Raw genomic sequence first — 25,668 nt, forward strand, 5'->3', positions numbered from 1 at the left:
ACGGAAATGTCACTAGGATACGAAACACGCACACACACACAAGCACGCAGCAGACACACACAGTGGGAAAAGTGCTGAGGCGACAGAGCGACTGTGTGAAAGTAAGTGGAGGCAAAAAAAATAAGAAGTGGGAAACAGAAAAATAGACAAATGAGACACAGACGTACAGCAGGAGAAGGAATTGGTGCAAACGAGGAAAAATTACACAAAAACATTCATGCGAGGAAAGGAAACTACAGAGAGAGATAGAAAATCTTTCTGCTAGACAACAGCATCTGTTGAGCCTCTCTAGTTTTCATTACTATGACATTATTGCAAAATAAAATGAGACTGACTTTATGTTTCCTTCAACTACTGTGAAATTGAAATATTCAAGCGAACATCGAAAGATAACAAAATTAATTCAGCACCAGTAACCCTGATAACTTTTGACATTTTACACCCAAGAGGGTGTTTGTGTCTATAACCGATCAGCCATAACATTATGACCACCTGGCTAATACCATGTAGGTCCCCCTTTTGCCACCAAAACAGCCCTGACTCATTGAGGCATGGACTCCAATAGACCTCTGAAGGTGTGCTGAGGTATCTGGCACCAAGATGTTAGCAGCAGATCCTTTAAGTCCTGTAGGTTGCGAGGTGGGGCCTCAATGGATCAGACTTGTTTGTCCAGCACATCCCACAGATGCTCGATTAGACTGAGATCTGGGGAATTTAGAGGCAAAGTCAACACCTTGAACTCGTTGTCGTGTTCCTCAACCATTCCTGAGCCATGTTTGCAGTGTGGTAGGATGCATTATCCTGCTGAAAGAGCCAACTGCCATAAGGGAATACCATTTCCATGAGGGTGTGTACTTGGTCTGCAACAATGTTTAGTTGGTGGTATGTACGTCAAAGTAACATCCACATGAATGGCAGGACCCAATGTGTCCCAGCAGAACATTGTCATTGCTTTCTTCCCTTCATGCATCCTGGTGCCATGTCTTCCTCAGGTAAGTGACGCACACGCACACTGCCTTTCACATAATGTAAAAGAAAACGTGATTGATCAGACCAGGCCACCTTCTTCCATTGCTCCGTGGTCCAGTTCTGATGCTCACCTGCCCATTGTAGGCAGTGGACAGTGGTCAGCATGGGCACTCTGACCAGTCAGCAGTTTTGCAGCCCCATACGCAACAAACTGTGATGCTCTGTGTGTTCTGACACCTTTCTGTCAGAACCAGCATTCACTTTTTCAGCAATTTGAGCTACAGTAGCTCTTCTGTTGGATCGGACCACACAAGCCAGCCTTCTCTCCCCAAATGGGCCTTGGCCGCTCATGACTCTGTTGCACGTTCCCTGGTTTTCCTTCCTTGAACCACTTATCGTTCCTGACCACTGCAGACCAGGAACAGCCCACAGGAGCTGTGGTTTTAGAGGTGCTCTGACTCAGTTGTCTAGCCATCACATCCTTACGCATACCTGTTTTTCCTTCTTTTCTGCCTAATATACCCCACCCACTGACTGGTGCCATTGTAACGAGATAATCAATGTCACGTCACCTGTCAGTGGTCATAATGTTATGGCTGATATGTTATGACCCTATAAACACAAAATGGCTTGAGGGATGAAATAACACCATTGATTGGGAAAGTATTGGAGTTTCCCCATTGGCTTATGCTTTTCAAATTAAATACGTGCAAACAGTCCTCAGTTATGTCCTTATAGGAGGCTTTTACAGCGAGGTGCAGACAGTCCTCAATTATGTCCTCATTACTGCGACCACTACAGAAAATTGTAGAGCAACATTCCAGGATGGTTCATATCCAGGAATTGAGATTATAGACTCTAGCACTGACTGTCCGTGTATAAAATCTGACTCGAGGTTTCTACACTGACTACACACGGTCCAGCCCAACACTTGGGACCGAGTCCCTTGAATCAACATCCAAGACTAATTATCTTTCATTTTTGGTCTAATAGGGTGCAGCACAATGTGAATGCGGCATCTTTAGTATATGACAAAGTAGAAAACATCAAGGCACACTCACATGCCATATTTTAACTTTTAGCAATACAGGCGGTCAATTTTTCTCTTTGTTCTCAACGTTGACTTCATATTTTAACCCACAATGGTTTTTTTTTTTTAAACTAACAACAGTAGTGTTCTAAACAAAGTGTGTGTGGTCCCAGTTTGGTGAGGTTTAGGCACCAAACCTATTGTGTCAGATTTAGGAAAAGTTAAACAATAAATCAACAGGGGCTTCTACACCAGAAGAAATTAAACTTCAATGAAGCCAGGACGAATGCCTTGATTAACTGAAGCTACTCTGAAAAAGTACAACAAACAGTTATGTAAAATAAATTATCAAATTCATAACGTATATATGAAATGATGACAAAATATCACATACATGCAACAAACGCCACTCAAATGAGTTTATTGTAAAAGGACCCCACTTGTTCATTTGCTTAAGTATTGCCAAACTCATTCTTGCTCTGATGTTTCCTCTCATATAAAAAGATGTTTGGTGGTGGCTACCTGACCGATGTGTTGCCTAGGTAGACCAAGACAACAGCCAGGAGAGGGAGTTCAATTTAAGTATAGAAACAAGGGGAAAATCTAAAATTATATTTTACTTTAATTGCCCAAAGTGGTTCATACTTCAAGTAGCAATCTCACAAAAAATATCAAACAAGTAATTTCACTATAAAAATATCTCCCAGGAAGACACGCTTATAGATGCCGATTGTCTCTTTTCCCATTGCCAGTGAAGTATAATGCTTTCGGTCTCTTTTCTGCTGTGTCACCGTCTGACGTCACAAACGCACCAGAAACAGGGTTACTAAACAGTGAAGATGTTACGGCGATTAGGTCTTTACTGTTTCTCATTCTGTCTGTGTATCAAACTTAGCGCCGACAAATGTGGAACAATGTTCGAGCACTGCTCGGACGGAGACGGGTGGAATTTGTAGCTGAGATGAGAAGGAGTCGCAGAAGTTACCGACGGAGCATAGCGTGGGAAAGGGGGCAGGGATTAGCCTGTCGACACGAGTTTTGTGTTCCCATCAATGCTGATCAGAGCCGAGGCGATAATTACCCGGGTCTACTGCAGAGTCATTTGACCCGGGTCTGAGTGCCGATTGTAGCCTTTCCCACTAAGCAAAAAAGCTGGGTGTTAGCAGGGTTTTTGACCATTGGGAAAGCGGCTTTACAGGCCAACATTGCTAAACCTATGGAGCCACTACAAGTAGGAGCATACGTTATTATTGGGAAAATTCAGTGCAATGCAAACAGGTGAATGGATACAGAACAACAGCGCACAGAAGTGAAACCACAGCGGCCGGTCAGATCTTCTTCTAAGCTTCAATATTTTTTAAGACTGGTCGCCCCATCTTTCTTTCTCTTTCAGACACACACACACCAGTACATGAGCTGCTTTGCACTGCTGCTCATTACAGCCGTGACAGCTTATGTGGAGTGTAGCCCCACAGCTATTGTTACACCAGCCTCAATAACAAGTAACACAGACCCACTGCTGCATGGTGATGCACAGGAGAGCAAAACACCACACATGGCGAGGTTCACGAGAGATTTAAGGTCGGGATAAAGAATGATGACAGAATTTATGTAAAGCCTTCCCAAGCTGACGCAAAGTTTTGGGAGGACTTGAGAGGAAAATAGATGTCGCAACCATCTCTTGTTAGATTGAAACAAATGGCCTGCTGTTATTGTTGTGCAGCTCTAAAATGGAGGCCTTCTGAACAAACACTACACGCCTGGATTATACAGTGTGGCTCTGGGTGCTGGAGAGTGGCACGCAAGCCTTGGGGGAGCAATTCACTTTCATTTCAGCTCGCCCTGAAAATTTCAACTGAAACTGCTGTTCACTTTGTTGTCTGATAGATTAAACGTAACATCCTTTTCAGTGCAAAAGTTTTTTATTGTAAAACTTTAATGATATCTTACTTTCTGAATTGATTGCAATCCAAAATGAAGTGAGTGCTCATTGCAAAACAGTGTGACGATGCACACTATTTGTGCAATGTCGTCAAAGCAGGCGGCAAACGCTCTGACTCTGTGCAAGTCTGTGAAGGCTCAGCATTAAGGATGCTGCAGCAGGCTGGATCTTTTTCTCATCCAATGCTGAAATTCATGCATGCCACATGGTGTTATTTCCATGGATCACTTCAAAGGGAAGAGGAATCAAAGATCTTGTACTTTCCTAAAGCACGCTGGCATCAGAGGTGCACTGATACTTCCCTTTTTCATCTTTGTTCCACGGAGTCCTCTTATCTGTCTCTTGTCAACATGTCACTTAGTCATCCTTAACTAACACCAATCTTGGTACCAGCTGTCCTTTCTTCCTTCTCCTCCCTCCCCTCCCTCCTGCTGCTCACCCCAACCCCCATTGTTCATCCCATCTCCTGCCTCCTCTGTGTTCACAATCGACACGTTGCCTTCGTCATCGTCTGCTCTAATACGCGCTACATGCAGTCCGACAGCGTCCGTATGGTCCCGTCCTGCCCAGCACAGCAGAAACATGTTGGCCCCATATGGAGTTCCCCACAGGGGGAATGTAACTGGGACGTCTGGTGGATGTGAGCGAGGATGCTGGCTGCATGATGTTAATAGAACGGTGGCTTTCATAGCGCTGCTGTACAGTAATGATGTGGAAACCTTAAGCTGCTTAAACTGCAAGGTGGGACTATTTTGATGAAGCCCTATAGCTTCCTGGCTCACTCTTTCTTTTTTTCATGCCCAGATTTCCATTTTCATTTCAAAGTTTGCACAAGAAGTCTGAAGAACAGAACATCAGCCGTGTCAGACGAGTCACACAACTTTCTTAACATGACACACAAAGCTCAAAACTTTCTCAATTTGTAACACCACTCCGTCTCTTCTCCCATATTCATTCACATCACTGCAAACGCTCGACACGAACTCCAACGGTTAATATAAGGGCAACACCATCTCCATGTTGTTGTTAAAGACCAATGTTCCACACAGCAGTGATAAAAGAGAAGAAGAGCAGACATAAGACGGTATTGGAGCTTGCGCCTCTTAATCTCCCCTCCTCCGGCTCAGCCTAACTGACATTTTCTTAATTTATTCCTCTCAGGATTCCAACATTTTAATTAGGTCACTCCAAATCTCCTCCCACGCAGCGTTATTCCGAAAAACTTTTTTATTTCATCATGTTTGTCATTCGCCTCCTTCGTCTAGCATTCTCTCTCTGTTCCTTTCTCCTTCGCACATGTCAGTTTTGCTCAGCGGGTTATCTTACTAATGATGCACGGTGGTTTTTGCCAAGAGAAAATACTGCAGAGGTAAATACATAATTGAATCTTGGCATTAAATAGAGGGGCAGGTTTAATACAGAAACCTGTTTTCTGTGTCTCTGTAGTGGAAGAAAATGAGAAGATATAAAAAAAAAATAAAACAGAATACCTGTCAGCGTTCAGATGTGCGGAAGTGAAGTCTGATGCAAGCCGATGAGGTGTCTGTATGTGTGCACATGTGTGTGTATGTAGGTCAGTGTGTACAGTATGTGTGGGTGTAAGTTCATATTTTGCATAAGTGTGCTCTCGGAATCTAATACAAAGTTGCTTAAGCTTACAGCATGCATGCTTGTGTGTTTGTGTGTGTGTGTGTGTGTTTGTTCCCTCCTCTAACACAAAGTGTGTATAATCTGTAAATTGTTTCTCAGTGTACCAGCAGTCCTGGCTTATCTCCAGCCTCAACGAAAACAAGAGGAAATTACTTTTCTACAAAGCGCCTGACAAGGCAAAATCTTTTACACGTTTTCCATCGGCACAGCAGGACATTTACTATGACTTAAGTGTTTTCCTTAAAGGCTCCAACACACAACTGCACTTTGAACATTCTGGTTGCAATTCTCTTTTACGATCAGTCGGAAGGCACCATGACACACCGGGCATCTGATGGTTGAATGTCTCGGGCCAACTGTCACCTTTGGTTTGTTGGTGTTCACGGCATCATTGGACTTGGTCAGAGCTTATTACAAATGATGATGGTGATGTTTTTCTGGATTGTCAACACATTTTACTGTACTGTAACTGGACCTGGTTGAAGTTCTTAAAGACGTTTCACTTTGTCTCCAAGAACTTCGACGAAGTCCAGCTGCCTTTTGGATTGAGCTTCAAATTACCATGATCTGAATGACTGAAAACTTCCACAGACATTTTACTGTTAGTTTGCTATGTATTTATGTTCAACTTAAAAATAACCAATATGCTGGGGGCATACATGACATGGATGTTCAATTAAAGTAACGCAAAACCAATAAGAAACTCAAAGGAATGAGGTGAGGAACGTTTGTTTGTGATAGTCTACCACAGAATGATCATAGATCAGAGTTTTCCAATTCAAAAAAGTACATCATGATAAAAGGAAATGAGTTATTGATAAATCCATCAAAAGAAAATTGCAAACAATAAACGATTAATTGTATAAATGGCTCGTATGATCGTTATCTCACAGTTTGCTTGCCGTGCAGTGTGCTGTGTGTGCAGTACAGTTTGTGTACACAGCCCTGGCTCTGTGGGAAACATACAAAGTGGCTGGAAGCTTCATCAATATATCGATAAATTGCTTTCCTTATCGAGGCTTTTTACACTCCAGATTCCGCCATATTCTTTGTTAGCAATTTGTTGTAATTGTCCTTTGCCGGGCAATTTGCATGAAAAGCTTCTAAAAGAGCTTCTAAATGAGCATGGAAAAGAGGGGTCTATCTGTACCAACAGACTTTGTCCAGAAACACATAAACCACCAACGCATAACCAAAAAGACACTGGAAGTTTCAGGAACAAGATTTATTTCTGTCACATACTAAACCAGTAACTCTCTGACGTTGAATGCAGGAAAACACACAAGTCTGAGAAAGTCCCCGTGTGCCATGAATGACACAGAGACGTCCAGTTTGAATATTTCCTAGCTGGGTTTGTCTGCTTCTGTTCATCGGACGGGGGAAATTCGCGTCATCTATGTCAACCTGCTGATTCACACACTGTACACAATTGGATATAAAAAGGCTCAAACTGAGGAAAACAGGAGAAACAATGTAAACCTGTTATTCCTCCACTTCCCCCATTAAAACCTCATTCATAAGCTTCTTCATTCACTCCGGCCCTCCTCTGCGCTGGTGTAGCAGAGTGTCTCTCCAGTCCTCCAGAGGAATGCCAGTCTGATCCAGTTCCACCACAGTCCCACCGCCACCGATCAGACTTTCCTACCACAACTCTGGGCAGTTTATTCTGAGATACCGCTCTATTGGCTGTGCTCTATGATGATCCATAAGAATGAGTCAGAGCTACAAGGCCCAAGGATTGTTAATCCATGACCTTCAGAAAAAAGATAAGCTGAGAAAGTCGGCTCAGTCTTCACCGCGCTGCAGCAAGGGTTACGAGGGCTGAGCTCGAGCCTTGTAGTCTCGTGTGCTCGAGGGTTCGGCTAAAGCTGCTCTCTGCAACTGCAGGATCATGCTTCTGCGCTACATCGAGGAGAGATTCGGCCAGATGAGTGCAGTCATTTTGTGGTTAGCCTTGGCAAGTGGTGGAGGTTAGCTGATGATTGGTACGGCTAAAGGCCCGGAAGCTGCAGGCAAGGCTAGTCGGCGACAGAGGTGCACTGTGTGGCAAACCGAAACCAGACTGGAGCTAAACTCCCAACGTCTGAGAGGAAACTGTTAAAGAGCCATACAGAGCCCCTCTGTGTGTGTGTGTGTGTGTGTGTGTGTGTGTGTGTGTGTGTGTGTGCTTGTGTGTGTGTGTGATGCACATGAAGGAGTATCTTTACTAAAGAGTTCAGGGATGGCTGAGGTTCACTGGGTTCAATCACACAGTGAGGGTAAGGACCGCTCTGTGTGTGTGTTTGTATGCGTGTTGCAGAGTTCAGTTCAGACACAACAGTGTTGCACAGTAACTTTACCAGATCACAAGCCCGTGCCCCCCTAAAAACACACTCTATAGAGATAAACTCAGAGCCGTCTACATTGATTTTACTTCATAATTTTTGACATTTAAAGCCACACACACTCTTGGATTAAGGGTGAACTCATCCTGGACAACCATTTACAAGTACCGCAAACAAATAGGCAAACTTTCCCTGTCCCCACTGCACGGTAGGAAACATTTAACGATTACATCACCATGTAAAACAAATTCTAATACAAAGTGACAGATCAAGCCTAATGCTTACATACGGAAACCATATGGGCTTGTCACCATAGCAAAGACAGCTTCTGCTGCGCTAATCACTCCAGCATAGCAGATGCACAGACTGAGGCATTATTGGCAAAATTAAAGCTACTTTCCCCCCTTTTCACAGTGTGAAACAGCTGTCCAAATTTTTTTAGAGCGAGCTAGCGAGAGAGAAAAGAGGAGAAAGAAAGAGCGAGAGAGTAGGGCTACGAGGAATGGAGCAATGGCCGATAGCCAGACCCCGCAGCGACTTAGATCGGATCCCCCGGAGTTGAGGATTAGGTTTTTCATCCAGATTTTAGGCTGGATTTGAGGCTTTTTCCTAAAGCTGAGCCCATCTGAAACTCTGTGTTTGCTCGATGATGTCATATTGTTTGTGTGTTTGTGGAAAATACAAAGAGAGCGAAAAGTGCTCGTGGATATCGCTTTGGTATTCAGAGTACGTTGCCGCCATTGCCAGCCACAGAAGCAGCATTTAGCCAGTCCGGCAGCTTCAATTTGTCAGCATACCCAGCAAAAATCCTCTGGGGCCCCTGGGGGCCAGAGCAGGGCGCTGGCAAGAGCACAGAGGGCCCGGGGTGACCCAGCAGGCGCTAAGTACACACAGCTGCTCGCTGATATGAAAAATGCACAAAGATGTACATATAGATCACAATGAATGCACACTAATAGTGACAAGTGTTTGACAGTCGTACATATTTAGTCCCATTTACACAGGCCATCATACACACAACAACATAAACAAACACAAGAGCAGCGTTATATTAACAGCTGCTGAAGAGAGGGTCAAAGACAGTGCACGTCATGCAGCCTGTGTCCTCTGAATCATCGGCCCCGCTGCAGGCTGAGACGCCATGTGGAGCGCAACACACACACACACACACACACACACACACACACACACACACACACGCACACACACACACACACACACACACACACACACACACAAACACACATTCACAGAATGGGAGAGAACCATCACCTTCCCTGACCTTTAATGTTCAATGCAGCATGCACATAACTACTCACCCCCCACCCTTTGCACACTCACACACATAAACATACGCACACACAAACACACACATCATGAGTTTTTAGAGCCACAGGCCAACATAAACTCACAAACATTCATCCATTAAACATAAAGCAACACAACTCTGCACTGGATTCCTCTGTACATGATATAAACAGTATGCAGTGTACATGCCTGACAGCACGAGCCCGGCTGGAAACAGTTTGATCTCAGGCAGCTCTGACACACACAGATATTCATAACTCAGCGTATAGAGCACTGCTGTTCACACAGGGATTATGTTCTTAATTGATTAATTGAAGTCAAAGAAATGTAAATGAATGTGCCTCGTTGTCGGTAGTAAATACTAACACTCATAGTAGAGAAAAAAACTGCATCAGTGGCTGTTTTTACAGAGCAGTGTTCATTTTGGCAGCTATTTTAGATTAAGTCTTCAGATGAAAATGTTTATTACTTTTAGTCACATTTTTGTCACTTTTACCCTTTATAGTTTTAGTCTAGTTTTAGTCAACGAAAACTCAAGACTTTAAATTTCAGCAGATCATCCATACAGTAAATGAACGATGAAGACACAGCATCTAAAGATTACTTTACATCATCGCTTCTCATTTAAACAGTCTGACTGAAGCAAACAGCCAATGATCGCTCCTTTTAGTGCAGAAGAAGCATGAAATGATGCGTAAAAAGAGCCTAAAGCGGAGATACCCTTTATCTCCAACCGGGTTACAGAGCTACAGGAATACATTGCTTGTATTTTGACAGACAGATTAGACGTACAGTAGGGGGACATATGTCCTACAGCCCACCACTAACATTTTAGTCCTGTCTCGTTCCATTAACCAAAACAAAACATACGTGTCGTCAGAGTTTCTAGTATCAACAATCTATTTTTAGCTCATCAGCGTCTCGTCTTTTTCATGGAAAACAAGAACATTGACGAACATTTTTCATCATTTTGTTCCTTAACAAAATTAACTCTGTTACAGGAACCTTGGACGATCTGCAGACAATTAAGTCTGGACTTCGTAGGTGCATTTTCAAGTTTATACACAATAGTTAAGTAAGAAGTCAGGTCAATATCTCACAGTCTTCTCTTTTTCCAGCACAATGGCATTACAATCCAGGATTTGGGTTCACTTTTAAACCAAGACGCTTGACCAATTCGTATAAACAATCTGTGGTCTGGATGGTATGTTGATGGAGCCAGCAGTTGGTTGGTTTAGCTTAGGTTAGCATAAGGACTGGAAACAGAGAGAAACAGCTAGCCCAGTGCTGTCCAAAGGGAAACAAACTCCAGCTCTAAGCACCACTAAAGCTCAATATACTTATATCTTGTTCACTGAATCTGTATTATTATGCAAATGTTGGACTAATCCTTCAACCACAATATGTGAATGTAATGATTGTACCTGTATCTTTACGACAAGCTTCACATTTTCTCTCTATTGTTACCAGGCAGCAGACATCATTATAAACACCAAATCTCCTATTCAGGTATTAAACTGAATAATTTCTTCAGCAGTAAATATACATAAGCTTTATTAAAAGGTGAGGAAAATAAGAGTGAAAAAAGGTAGCAGGGTAGTTTAAGAAGCTAATAAACCCTCTGCTCATTTATCTCCATTGCTGCAACTGGACATAATGCCGGTGAAAATATAGTCCTGTGCCTTTATTATTCTTGCCACCTTGGAGCAACACGCCCACATCAGGCGAACAGTTAGCAGCTCATTACAGTTCTCCTCTATAGCTGTTAAATTGTAGTCATTTGTGTCTTTTAGGCAAATATAGTGTGAGAGCTAAGCAAGCAGATGTGCCCTGGCTGGATTATAATTGCCTTGACCAAATCTCTTTCTCAGCAGTTAAGACAATTATGTGTGCATATTCTTTACGCCTCTGTAACACGTGCACATATGCAGGAGGCTAATATCAATACTTAGTCTCACATTAAAGTGCACCCGTATATAATGTAAAGCAGCTACTTGCTGCTGTTCAGGTATGGTTTGTGGTTGGTGTGCTAACGTTTCAGCCCCAGAGAATCAGCCAAGTCTTGTCCAAAGCAAACCTCAAAAAATCATGTCTGATAATTTACTGGGGGAGTGCAGCGAGACACACACACACGGCCCTCCTGGAAAATAAGACGTATTCATCTATCCAGTGGATAAAGAGAGTTACATAAAAAGATTGTTGTAGGCCTATTTGCCCGAGTATAACGGATTTCACTCACAGCAGTTTGGGGGGAAAATTGAGGACAAAGAGGGAAGTCAAAAAAAGCCCTAACACTCCCCCCTGTAAGCTAGGCCGGTCATTCGTGGAGGGGGGGGCAGTATTGTTCTTTGTTTGAGCTCTTACATACACTCACACACACACACGCACATGCACGCACAGCAACACAAATAGAGTGCTGACACCAATAAGAAGTCAATGATTTTCCTAATGGTTCTCTTCTATAGAAGGCCAATTCTCATGAGAATGGTTAAAGCACTGAAAGCCATGTGTAAACTCCCCCGTACTAGTAGTGCACACACACACACACACACACACACACACACACACACATACACTGGTACACAAAAACGCACACAAAACGCACACAAGTCTAAAACCCGACTTGGCAAGCGCTGCCTTTCTTCCAACCTCTTTACATCTCAGTCCGAGTGTCTCGGACTCGATTAACCCTCCGTGTCTGCTTTTTGTTTTTACAGCACAAAGACTTTTATTTTGAAAAGCTTTTCTCACAATCTACCCGACTGTCCTATATCCCCCGCTAAAATGTTACTTTTCCTCATCCTTTTTCACAATGACATTAGCATGAGCATGCACACACCCACACACACACATTCCCTCACCTTTAAACACAGAGGCCTTAGCGCCCTTTGTCAAAAAAAAATACAGAGAAAGACAAAGAGAGCGCTTATGAGTTAAATGTAGAAACAGTTTGAAATTCTGATCATTTTCAGGAAACAAAATTCAAAACTGTTGCAGAGAAATTATCGAGCTCTCCCCCTTCCAGCAATAGAAGCATGAATGCCTTAAGTACGTGGCAAAAAGGCGTTTGACATTGTGCTCACACAATCACCCATCCTAATTATCTCCCCCTCCCCTGCCTCCCCTCCCTACACACACACACACATACACACTTTCCCCCGTACATTGTAATTTCTGTATACCTCTGAGGCACGCCGTCCGATGTAATGGAACAGAAACGGAGGGGATGGTTGGGGACAGATGAGAGGAGCGAGGAGTGGAGAGGACGGAGCGAGAGAAGAAGTGAAAGAAGGAGGAAATGGGAATAAAATAAGTGGAACGAGAGCAATTGACGAGAGAGAGGGAGAGAGAGAGAATCCAGTAAAAGAGCAGGTCAACTACGGCAGCAGCGGCGTGGAAGCGTCTGCCGAGCGTTGCTGATGTGATGGCACGATGATGATGGTGTTGATGATTCACCGCTAGTAGGAAATCAGAGAGAAGAACGTATTATTATCAAGCAGCTCAATTACAGCGCAATTTCTCCCCGGCAGCGACAGCCTCTGCAGGGCTCCTCATTGAAGCTGATTTGGGAGGCCTGCGGCGTGTGGAGGACCAGAGAGCGACTCAGTGGCGCGGTAAGACATCCCCACTCGAGATGCGAGAGGAAGAGGAGGCAGGAGACGACAGGAGGAGTGGGAGCACGCAGGGATGAAGAGGGTGAGGAAGTAGTCAAGGGGAAGGATGCAGACGTGACGGCGTGACAGCGAGCGTCTTTGTTACGACCTCACGAGCACGCCACTCGAGCCGTTGGGTGGAGAGGACACAGGCAGGAAGGACAGACAGGGTCTTAAACGCACCGCCGATGGAGGAAACACCTGTTCAGTAATGAGTACCAGCTCTCCGGCTGCTCCTGGTGGTTAACATGAATACTGAAGAGCAGCTTTTCATGTGGTGCACAGTGTTTTATAATTTTATTTACTCTCAAAATGTGTGTTTGGGTGTGTGTGCGGTGTATGAGCCAAAGGGAAAGGAGCAGGGAGATAGAGGCCTTTGTGTATGTGCAAGCTCGTGTGTGTGTGTGTGATGGAGATGTGTGGGTGAGTGTTTTTTTGTGATGCAGGAAGGAGAGTATTTTATGATTTTATGCATTCTGTAGGTGTGCGCCTCTAGCACTGAGGGGCCGCTGTAGAGTGAGTAGGAGTGCGTATGCATGTGTATGAATTTGTGAGGATGTTTTGCAGGTGTGTATGTCTAACTAGTTCATCCTGGCTGTCTCTAGTGAACCTTCCAGCATGCCGTACAGTGGCTGCCCCGAGGCAAAGGCAGTCTCAGCTGAACTGCTTCACTGACCTCCCGGTGTGGGATTTTCCAACATGACCTTCACCACAAACTCAAACCTCGACTTCAAACACACAGTGTGCTGGTTACTGTGCCACATGTTATAGGTGACATATTAGCTTATAATTAATAGGTTTTTTTTGGACGATTTTTTGGCGTATGTTTTTCATTAATTTCTGAGACTTTGGTTGTCCTTTCCCTCAAGGATTCAACTGGGTATAAAATGTCCCTGTGAGAAGCATTTCAAATAGTCCAAAATTAGAAGTGACTGTTGTTGTTGAACCATATTTTGCATGTTTTTGATGACTGACATCAAATGAGTCATAAAACATGTCAGTGACTAAAAGATAATTAATACACCTGTAGCATTTGCTTTCCAATCAGTTGGTGCTGAAGTGCAACATCATGCAAATTCATTTCATTGCGATATGAACATGCTCATTAAACACATGGCAAATGACTGAATTTATCACAATGAATAAGAAAACTATTTTATGAACATTAGATCTATTGAAGGGAGCCCTGCATACATGGGCCATGCATCCACACCATGAAGGCACCAGCCAGCAGTCAGCTTCACTCAGAAAAATGTGTGTCAGTTTGGTGTAACTATGAAGAAGGCTTGCATAAAGACAAAAAAAAACCCCAAATCACTTTAGCTATTTGGAAATCATTTAGATTCAGGAGGGACAACTTGTTACAAGCACTTGCACTGTGTTAAACCTCTCAAACAGCATGTGCTTACAGACAGGAGCTGTAATTTATAGCTAGTATGCTAATTCTAACAGTTATTGCATGTCATATCATCATCGCAGCTTTTCCTCATATTGTGCAGACCTAAACTAGACCCAACCATGTGCATTTGTTGATCATCTCCACCTGTTTGATCATTTGTAGTCTACAAGCAGAGGCAACCTTCTTCTTTTGCAGCCATTATAAAAAATATCTTCATCATTCGTTATCTGTTCTGCAGGTTGCCCTTGGTTAACAAGCAACGAGCTCTGTTATGATTGCATTTGCTGTAAAAGGAATGGGGGGAATAGGGACTGCCCAACCTTATTCAGTAGTCTTGACCTTCTCAACCACCTCCCTACTAAATATTACTTATTTTATAATGTTTCCTTTTATCATCCTTTTAGGTGCTTTAAAACTGAACTAATCAATACATTTACATAAATGAATAAAATGAATAATTATCATCCAACTCGGCTATAGAAGGTTGATAGACAGCGTGAGGCCGGGCAGTGTGATGCAGCTCGACTCCAGTCTGTCTGCTTCTCTGCTGCTCTCTGCTGCATCAATGATTATCAGTGAAAATGGCTAAACCACAATGTTAAGTTATGCAAGAACGAGCTCTGCGATCGTCTGAGACATCATTGTTGATTTTATTACTAAGTAAGGGAAGCACACTTTTACTTTATGCGATTGTGGAAATCTGTTGTGAGTCACATGTAAAAACAAAATAATCCTTTAGACAGATATATGATTGGAGTGTGGCATACTGGTGCTGAACTGAATAAAATGGAACAATAGCTTGGCCTGGATGGGCCTGGATGGATGCGGGAATAGTGGTTGGGGGATTAAATCAGGATTGTATGATGGCACTTGCTCCTTGATCTATGACTTTCAGCCAACAGTGATGGACGATGGCAACGTGAACTGGCCCAACTCTAGTACAAAGTAATATCTCACAGGATCAAGGATCCATCATGGTGAAAAATCAAACCAATGGAATCCCAATTTTTTAGGGACAGTAGGGAATGGAGATTATGGGCAGATTCCCTCAACCATCCTCTTCAGTGTAATCCTAAATCAGAGCTCCTATTTAGAGATGCTTGATAAAACCAGCTTGATCAGTGTCTGGGCATCAGCTTACCTCTAAATCCTTAACTTCACCAACAGAGGGGAAAATGACAGACCTGATCCCCACATGCGTAGAGTCCATTTGGACTCAGGTTAGCTTCCAGAAAGAGTCTCCAACCACACAGTCTCTGCCAGCCGGGCCCGAGCTACACTAACAAGCCTTCAAACCAGACGAGGTTCCCCGGAGGATTACGCCGGGATTTGAGTCAACGTCGGATTTGTTGAAGGGATGAGACGTTTATCTTTTCTTTGCCCCCCCCAACATTTCTTCCTCCAGCTCTCTTCTGTCTTGCATATCGGTCTCTCTTTCTCTGCCTGTCTCTATCTCTCTTTCTTTCTGTTTCTTCTCACTTTCTCTCTTAATCACAGATAGAGACGAGTCTTCTGGGCTGTTGGCATTCAGCTCCAGCAGTGAGAAGAAGAAAAAAAGAGGAGGAGGGGGAAGAGAAGAAGAAGAAGAAAAGCGCCACTGTCAGATCCTCTCCTCTTGCGCCATGGGACTGGAGGGACAAAAGCTTTCGCTGACAGGCCGGATCGCCTGTATCTCTGCCCGGCCGACATGTCATCACCCTGCTTCCTCCCCATGCTGCCACGTTTCTCTTTCTGTCTTATTAGAATAACACAATACATGAGGATTAGTGCATAGTGTGTTGAAGAGGAGATAGCAAGGCATGGGCTCATGCTCAGTGTCAGAAGTGTATGTGGGCGTGATTACATGTTCATGTGCATTTGGGTGTTACATGTGGATCAGCATGTTGCATGTCTATGTAGAAGCGCTGCACGATTTCAGAGAAGTGGGCAATCTGCCGTGTGCTTCCCCTACGACAAGGCTGTCAAGTGTTTTCCACTGTGATGTGACCATTATGGCTGAGAGACAAATACACTCCCTACTGTCTAATGATCCCTTATAGAGGTCTATTCATGGTGAATGCTGCAGGGGCTACAATATAGGTGCTATAGATACAGAACACAATGTGATGAAGGCTGAAAAATCAGCAACAAAGAGCATATATGACTGCTACTGCAGGCAATCAGACCATATGGGAATGTGCACAGCGTCTCATCATGTCACACCTAACAGCTGAGCAGCTATAAGGAGAAAAATCATTATGTTCCATTACAGAAAAACATACAATCCTCCCTAAAATACACGTCTCCACAGTTTGTGTATCGTAACACAATCAATAAACACTGGACTTTATAAAACTCCTCTGCTGGCTTCAGGGTCAGCAGAGGTCACAGTCTGGCTGCAGTCATTTGCATGTTTCATGCTGATTTTGTAAAAGTACATATAAAAGTTGCATTCGTTGAATACATCAGATTAAAATTAATGTTAAAATATATAATATGGTGATAAAATAACCCATTAAGAGTTTAACCCTTATATCCTAAGCTAGTAAGCTTAATAATGACTGTGTGGCTGTGGTTTGGTTAGATATGACAATGATCATAAAAATCCTCCTCACTTTGCTTTAAACTGAAACTCTAGTCACTTTTACATTGCCAGTTCAAGGTGAGACCGTTACACCTCTGTCCTCTCTGAGGCTGAATGGTGGAGCGAAGTCTTTCCGCCGCAAAAGTAAATAGCAGCGGCGGAACTGTGCTGTGTGTGTGAAGCTTGCGCTGTTAGTTTTTAGTCACGTGCCTTTTGCTTCTGCAATGCCAGAACATAATGCAAAAACACACTTGGGCGGCTTTACGCTGCCGTTGGTTGGTTGAATGTAAAATGGCACAGGCCGCGTGAGAGCGGAGCTTCGTTACGGCACTGAGGCCATTGACATCCCCTTTTTTCTAACTAAGCTCGACTTATTTTAAACCACTGACCACATTTTTTAAATAACCACAACTATTCAGACTTTGTCAGATGAATATGTTCATGTAGCTGACTGAGAAAGAAATGAGGGGCTTAAAACTTTGGTTGCAGTCAAATAGTCCTTGTTTGCTTTCATGGTCAAATTCTCTGAAAGCTAACAAAAGGAGCTTCAACGCTTCTTTTCTTTGGAATTAAGTAACAACTGCAGACTCATTCTCTTCAGGTTGTAAGAATGCACATTGAAAGGTATTTAAGATAAGCATTTATATCTTATGTAAATTATAGTTTCACAAAGGCAGACCATTGTCAATAATACTCGCCTGGTGTAAGTGCTGTCCTATTCTCTGAGCACGGGTCTTTTCCTAAGTCCTAATGAATTCTCCTTCACATCTTACCTTGACCTTATGATGTTTCCATCACGGTAAAATAAAAGTAGTTAAGATGTAATTTTTTCCCATTATTTGACAGCAGCCTCAGTTTTCTTATTTAAAATGCATGTTTTTGTCAGTTCAGATTAGGCTTTGAGACTCCTGCTGTGCGCCTGAGCTTAAAAATAAAAAGCTGTTCATACGGTGCTCCGACTCTTAGCTTTCACAAGCATTTTTTTATCATTTTTGTCCGAAAATATATACTTCAGAACCCAATCACACATCCTGTGTCCCATTTGGCTCATGAAAACTAGAACCAGTGAGTTCTCCCACCTTAAGAATCTGAATCATTTAAACTGTACGTAGGAAACAGGAGAGATACTGAGATTCAGACGAGACAAACAGCGTCCTTTGAGTTAAATATTTCTTTTTATCAGCAGTGTAGTTGTGATGGTGATACATTTAAAATCATGTAACTTAAGGACAGTGTTTCTTGATCTCTTTGTGTAAAACAGCAGATCTATTTAAAGGGATAACCCTGCAAATACTAAACAGCAAGGGAGTTGAGGGATTGACCTAATAGCCCCTCCATATGGTGATGGTCTAGTCTAAACCTGTGTGTGTGTGTGTGTGTGTGCGTGTGTGTGTGTGCGTGTGCGTGTGCATGTGCTTGTGTGTGTGTGTGTGTGTGTATCCTTTTAGCTTAGTGCTAAATATCAACACACAAGTTCAGATAAAACTAATTCAGCCCCCCAGCCTCGTCTTCCTATCTCTCTCTCTCTGTCTCTCTCCCTCCCTCTCTCTCTCTCTCTCTCGCTCTCTCTCAGGGATGTCTGCTAAGCCTCTTACCTATGGGATTATTGGCAACGCTAGGTATTATATAGCTTCATTCATCTGGATGATGCGTTATTAATGTGTTGGGGAATGAAACCATCTGTAAAGACGGGAGAGGATGATGGGAGGATGAGGGGAAGATTGGGGGGGGGCAGGGCTGTCTCTCGGTGGCAGGAGAGACGGCGATTGTGTTGTGTGTGAATGTCGATGGACGTTTGACACAGAGCGATGCAACTCTAATTGGTGGTAATGGTGAAGTTTGTTTGAATAGACATGACAGGAGAGAGAAGCGCAGTGGTTATGATCTTTGATTTTGAACAGATGAGGCGTGCAAAGGCATCAAGCTGAGCACAAAGCACACACAGCATAGACAGGCAGGCAGATACACAGACAGACAGGCAGATAAATAGACATGCAGGCAAACACACAGACGCAGGCAGACACACAGATACACAGTCAACCAAAGGAGAGTAAGTTGTGCGAAGGGCTGCACAATTAATCGAATATTAATCCCGATCACGATTATGACTTCCCACGATGAAATAAAAATGCTTGACGGCCATACAGACGTTTAAAATGCGTGCTCCGCCCGTTAAAAACTGCGCTGCATATCAAATCAACCGCTCCCTAAACTAACAGCCACTCCTCCAGGCAGCGATCAAGAGGTTTTGGCTTCACTTTTGGGGGAGCTGGCATGTCATGTCATGAGCACCTACCTTGGAGCAGCAGTTTAGAGTGGAAGAGTAAACAACAGAGCCCAAAAAAGATACCGAGATGATTTTCTCCCATCTTTCAATGTTCATCCACCTAAAGTTCCATTAATTATTCATCTTTTATCCAATAAGACAAAGGAAAATGGTGAAAACCTGCTGAACGATAAGTTGGCAAACTGCAACACCTGAACACATTTGAACTTTGATTTGTATCACAAACATTTAAGAGCTCTTGTCTTTGTGTTCTTTAATTAGACAGGAAGTTCTTATATAAATATTGAACACCAGCCTCTCATGACGGCATTTCTTTCTGAGCTAAGTAGCAGACTGTACATATTGTGCTAATTCAGACCCTTTCTTACAGATACCTGTTTCCTGTATTAAATACTGAAACTCTACTCTTATCTCCTATGCAAGAGTCAACATAATCGTCAGGGCTGTGTGAGCCATGCTGCTCCTGAGTGTAGTATTTCTGACATCCTGACACTTGTTGAATAGTTAAATGGCTGTTCCTCCTTCACACGGAGTCAGCAGAGAGGACAGAGTCGGACAGAGAGGGAGGCTGCTGTAAACACATTACATGGATACATCAGTGAAGAGGCCTGGAGTACATTCAGCACCTGTGCTAGAAGGAGCGTTTCACAGGGAAGTGTCTGGGCTGTGATGTCTGAGCTGCTATGGATACCCAAACTTTCTGACTACAAACTTTACATAGTCCGAAGTTTTTGGATTCCATACTGATGCTGATGTTTTGCATATAAGCAGGATCAGCTCAGTGAAATAACATGACAGGGTTTGAGAGGTACTGCATAGATACTGCATTTTGATAATAATAAAATGTTTTTCAGTCGCAGGTTTGGGGGATGGTGTCATGTATACAAATTACACTTCAACATCAAAGTGTCTTGGGTTTTCGATGCGTCTCTTTCAAGTCTGAGGTGCATACTTCCTCAGATCTCAACCTGTTCCCACCTCTCCCCGAGACTAACGGCACTTGAAAAAGTAGCTCCCTGTCTGCGAAATCACAGTGACAGATGGATGGAGGGATGGGCAGGCTGTACTTTACTTTTCCCTCATTACAGCTTTTACAGAGTAACACTTTATTGATGTAATGTAGAATTTTAAAATCACACAGTGCATCTTCTGGGTGTCTCTGGACTGTAATTATGTACGTTCAAAGGTCTGTTTAAGGATGGAATAGCTCACACTCCGAGACATTTACTTTTGGGGAGTGCCAATTTTAGTGCCAATTACAACTGGTAAAGTGGCTTTGCTATGACACAAAAAACAGCACTGACAGTCACTGGCACATCAAATGGCAGTGGAAAAAACTACACTGCCATGAACACAATGTGAGAAGACCTTAATCTGAAACACGGGGAAAGGTGATGAAGGCGGTTTAGTTACCGAGTGAAAGAAAATACTTGAGAAAGAAAACTGAGAAGGCTAGCCCTGAAACAATGCACACAATGGTGTGCTTTTGAACTACTCTTATTTAATATAAATTAGTCACTGTCAAAAAATTAAGTTGAATGAATGATGACGACCATATAAAGTGTTTAAACTCATTTGAACACAACACACACAGCTTTATCCTGACTAATGGAACTGAAGCTAACGTTACTTTCAGGTAGCTGTATTTTACAGAATTAACTTACAACGTTGCCTTTCCCCACTTTATATGTTTCATCTATGGTGTCGAATCCAGGACACTTCCTTACATGACTTTTAAGAAAGTTTGGTGTCATGGCTATCTCTTTAGCACGGCTTGCTAGCTCAACCGACGTTAGCAAAGCAAACAACGATTTTTGGATGACAGCATGCTAATTCTTTTAGCTGGAAGTTGTTTCTTGATTTCTTGATATTGTGTATATGGACATTTCTGTCTAATCCATTTTCTTACACATAATATGAATAAAAACCAAATACATGATTTGTTCTTGTGTTCAAACTGTTGTTCTCATTTAAATTTTAACCTGACAGCCATAATACAGCTCTCTTCTGCTGAACACGGGGAGCCCCTTCAGTGTATGGTCAACCTGAGCTTGGAGCTGGGGAGGGTCCCAGTGCTCTGGAAGACTTCGTGTCTCATCCCTGTCCCCGAAAAGAAACACCCCAGAGAGCCAGATTACTTCCGGCCGGTTGCACTGACATCACACATGATGAAGACCATGGAAGGGCTGCTGCTCCATCTCCTCAGACTCCAGGTCCACCATGCACAAGATCCTCTGCAGTTCGCATACCAGGCGAAGGTGGGCGTGGACTATTTTACAAAGAGACCACAGTACGTCATACTGAAAGGCTGCACATCTGACACTGTGGTCAGCAGCACTGGGCAGAACCAGGATTCAAACCAGCAAACCTCTTGCTGTGAGCCGACAGTGCTAAACACAGCACCACTATGTTGCCCATGCCCCAATACATAATAATACATAATAATACTAATAAGGACACACACACTTACAATCCTTACAGCTAATAGGATTGCATCAGCAGTGACTGTACCCCCCTGTCGTCACAACCTGTGTCCTAGCAATATGTGCCAATTCAAAAAGAAGGAAGTGGCTCATACTTTACATGTGTGTGTGTGTGTGCGTGTGTGTCTGTGTGTGTACGTCTGGAGCTGCTTCCCTGAATCTACGTACCTACATACATCATTTTGGCTGTTTGCATGAGTGCTGGTGTGTTTGTATGTGTGTCTGTGTGAGTCAGCACTGTGTGTTCACGCACACAGTCGCTGAATCACATCGTGGTTGTGGTTGGAGAAAAGAATGGTAGCAACAATAGATTTCAGCAAAGCCCCTAAACACAAAACATATGTAGTGCACATTGTTACTTGCACTGTACAAGATTACAGTTCCAGCGATAATCCCAGCATGATTGGAGTGTTTACCAACTTATTTCATTTCCAATCCCTTTAATGTTCGACATCTAAGAGCTCGGTTATTCTCATTAAAACCCGGAAAACAGCTTCAAAGACCGGCTGCAGTCAGTAGAAGTAGACACCACTCTATGAGAAAATAAAAGTTTCATAAGAATATTTATATCACACTATTTGACGGCCACATATGAACCTCCACAGAGCAGATGAGACACAGACTTTCTTCCACTTCTCTAAATTCTGCTTCCCTTTCCGACACTGTGTACAACTTCTGTCAGTCACAAACTGCTTAGGCAAAATATCAGCTGGAACTAATTTCTTAAAGCCATTGTGGGAAAATAATTGTAATAGACTTCTTTATAATATAATATAACATAATGTTTAATATTTAGTGGTTAAGCTTGACATGTATGTGTAGAGAAAAGTGGGCTAAATGTGCACTGCCAGATGGTTTGTGAAGCCATCTTTGCCACGGGAAACCATTAGGAAAAGTCAGCGCAATGGAAAAAGTGTACATTAGAGGTAATGTTACGTGTAATACCATGACTAACAGGGAAACTCTTTACAACGTGTGTGAGCTGGACACCCGCTGGGCACATGGGGATCATGACAGTATATGACTACTGTGGCTGATGGAAAGAAAGTGCTGACTACCAGATGTGAAGCATGGAGCTGGAAGCGTTTCAAAGCTTTACTCGGTCCCCTGCTGGAGGTAGAATAGTTTAATTCTGGCACATTAACAGTTTTTCCACATCCATCACAGGCACCGCCTTAATAAGCACCTATTAATAATAATTGTGATGCCATCTCCTGTAATAAACTGATGTCAGGGAAAACAAGACAGGCTAATAAATAAGTGTAGACATTTCTGATGGGGGATCTGCAACAGGTAGCCACTGTCTATGAGAAAAGACTCGTAGCTTACACTTGATGCGATTAAATCCATATAAGGCTGTGGATATGCGAACAATGAGCTGTGGTGTCTGTTGGACTGTTGAAGAAAACATCAACGCTTTCTAGCAGCTTTTCCCTCAAGAGACACAACAGGAAACAAGCACTAATGGCAACTGTAGCTCCTGCCTGCTGGGATGACACATCCACAGCTATGCATGATGTTTCCATCCAACACAAGCTATCACACAGAAATTCTGCTATTGTCATACTATAGCTTCTGGCTTGTTCTATTCTGGATCAAAGTGCTGCTTTCCCCTCTGTCAGGCGCGGTGCCTCATATAGCATCAGTTGGCGCTTCTGCGTCACCCTTAGGCTGGACAACTCTGCCTTGCCAAGCCATACACACATACACACCATCCACGAGGGGAGAAAGAATGAAAATGCAGTGATTAACCCGCTGAGGTGATGCACGTGGCCGATGGCGACCAGTTGAATGTTAGGAGTCCGGGGGCCACGGAGCTGTAGAGAGCGAGCAGAGACTCTGACAGGCAGGCAGCGGGTGAGCTGGCTGGCTGGTGGACTGACTGGCATACAGGCTCTGTGAGGAGCCTCGAGGCGATGGCAATGGGGATGAAAGCCGTTCTTTAAAAGGTCATGGGTGCATGGGTGTGTTTTATTAGTGAAACACATTTGTACAAATCGGTGTCGACGCAGCGTGAAGAGGTTCTGACACAATTGAGCCTCTGCTCCTGTTATGTCTGCGTTACTAATTTATGTACAATCCTGACAGGAATATACAGTAATTCAATAGAACAAATACTAAGAATAGCAAAAAGTACTGTAAGTTAAACTCACAAATCAGACTATGGACACACTTTGAATCCCTGCAGGACTATAACAGGTATGTTACAGAGAGATTTTATTAGTGGATCCTCCGAATGTCCATAAATAGGCTCAAACAGAAGCCGTCCTCAGCGTGACTTTGGTCTGTGGAGATGCCGACAGGTGGGACAGACAGCGCTACCAGATGAAGTGAGTGAGTCACAGTAGAATCTGCAGAGGAGACAGATGATACAGTGCACGGCTCCGAGTGACTGACTGAGCGCGGAGGCCACAGTGTATCATACTACATCAAAGCCGGTTATCTACTGGTTGCATGGTGGCTGAAGAGCGGGCTATACTTGAATGGCTGGCAGCTTTGTGAAGGGGAAAACGCTGTAGCTTGCCAGGAACCACTGCGTCCAATTTCTTTAGGGCAGCCTTATTGCTTGACAGGCCATGCGAGCAAGAGGCTAAATTTTTTCAAGAATTTAATTCCAGACATCAGGTTGTGGAAATTAATCACATGCTGCACGGAAGCACTGTACGAATACAAAAGCTGCTTGGTTTGTAGCCTCCAGGGGACGGGGAGTCAAGTCTGCAAGTAAACATTTAGATTTCTGGAGCCAGTTTTTACATTTTCAATTTACAAATTATTCTATTAGCTTCTGTGCCTCTGAATGGAAACAGTCTCGAACTTAATTCCTCTATATTGTTTGCCAGATGATAATTGTGCCAGCTGCCTGTTTCCTTTTGCCCCACAGTCTCATCTCTCTTGACCTTTGTATCTCTTGTTGCCACTACCAATAAAACTGTTTGTGTTTCCACAGAGAACAGATGACTCTGCTCTTTGTACACTCATCAAAATCAACTCTGCAAATTAGGTTATGTTTCAATCTGGCCTTGCTCCGACAGTGCTGCTGAGCCAGGCAGCTACTGTTAAGTGACTTAAGATACAAAATCAACCGTGACAGTTACAACCCAAGTCAGTGACTCTGCTATTCAGGCACCTCCTCAGCTACCTCCTTATGCCCTGCCATGCTATCATCCTGCCCTGGAGTGAACTACAGGCTGAGTTCAGATTTCATACTCTGGCATTTTAAACTGGAGTGCGTTCATTCAAACGGCGCAATGTGGCTGCCTGAGCTCATCATCTGAGGATGCTCGTCTCCCAGCATCGGAGGAGTAAAAAGCGGCTCGCTCTGCATCTGTCTTGCTTCAGACATGCTATCATTCCCTTACGAGGCAGCCTCCGTTCAAGTGACAACAATCATTCATTCATTTTGAGGCCCGGTCGTGTGCTTGTCTCCCAAAAGCGCAAACTGTAGATGTTTTGACCTGCCTGCCAACCCCTCCGGGTCTCATCCCCGGCGAGACAGTCTCTATATAGCGGGGATATGAAGTGAATACATCGGTAGCGTCTGTGTCTTACCGGCTGCTGTATGTGTCGAGACGTCCCCTTCCCCGGCGGAGGGAGATGCTGCCGCTGCCGCTGCTGGACCCCGTGCTGAAAATAGTCGCTGCCAGCGGCTTTGTTGCCTGCGACCCGGTCCCTCTTCTCCCGCACGTTGGAGCCTCCGTTTTCCCGGTCTTCGCCGGAGTCGAGGCTGCTGAAGTTCCACACAATCAGCGTCTGCACCAGCAGCACCGTGAGGGCTGCTATCAGGGCGGACCGCGACCGGCGGGCCAACCTGCGAGCACACAAGCCGCCAACCATCTTCGCACCGGGCTGCACGGAGCTGGAGGAGCGTCTGTGGCTCTGCGCAGCGCGACGGGAGGAAGGAGTGGAAGTAGAGGGAGAACGGGGAGGAGATGGTGGTGAGGAGGAGGGAGGGAGGGAGGCTGTGCTTTACGGTGGCGGAGGCGAGGAGGAGCATCGAGGAGAGGCAGAGGGCCACCGTGTGGTGGAACTCGGTGAGGGGCTGTTCAGCGACAGATGCTCC

General features: G+C 43.9%; 1 protein-coding gene across 1 annotated transcript in view; it reads right to left on the bottom strand.

Annotated features, from left to right (window-relative positions):
- Window positions 1-25,442, bottom strand: part of xylt1 (xylosyltransferase I) — an 81,882-nt gene extending 56,440 nt beyond the window's left edge. Inside the window, exon 1 of the mRNA XM_069666190.1 lies at window positions 25,158-25,442. Coding sequence (XP_069522291.1) covers window positions 25,158-25,442 — 285 coding nt within the window. The remainder of the gene's footprint in view (window positions 1-25,157) is intronic.
- Window positions 25,443-25,668: the final 226 nt, after the last annotated feature.

The sequence above is a fragment of the Semicossyphus pulcher genome, unplaced genomic scaffold, assembly GCF_022749685.1.
Source record: "Semicossyphus pulcher isolate SPU_LCO1_2020_fin unplaced genomic scaffold, fSemPul1.0.p SCAF_17, whole genome shotgun sequence".
Lineage (NCBI taxonomy): Eukaryota > Metazoa > Chordata > Actinopteri > Labriformes > Labridae > Semicossyphus > Semicossyphus pulcher.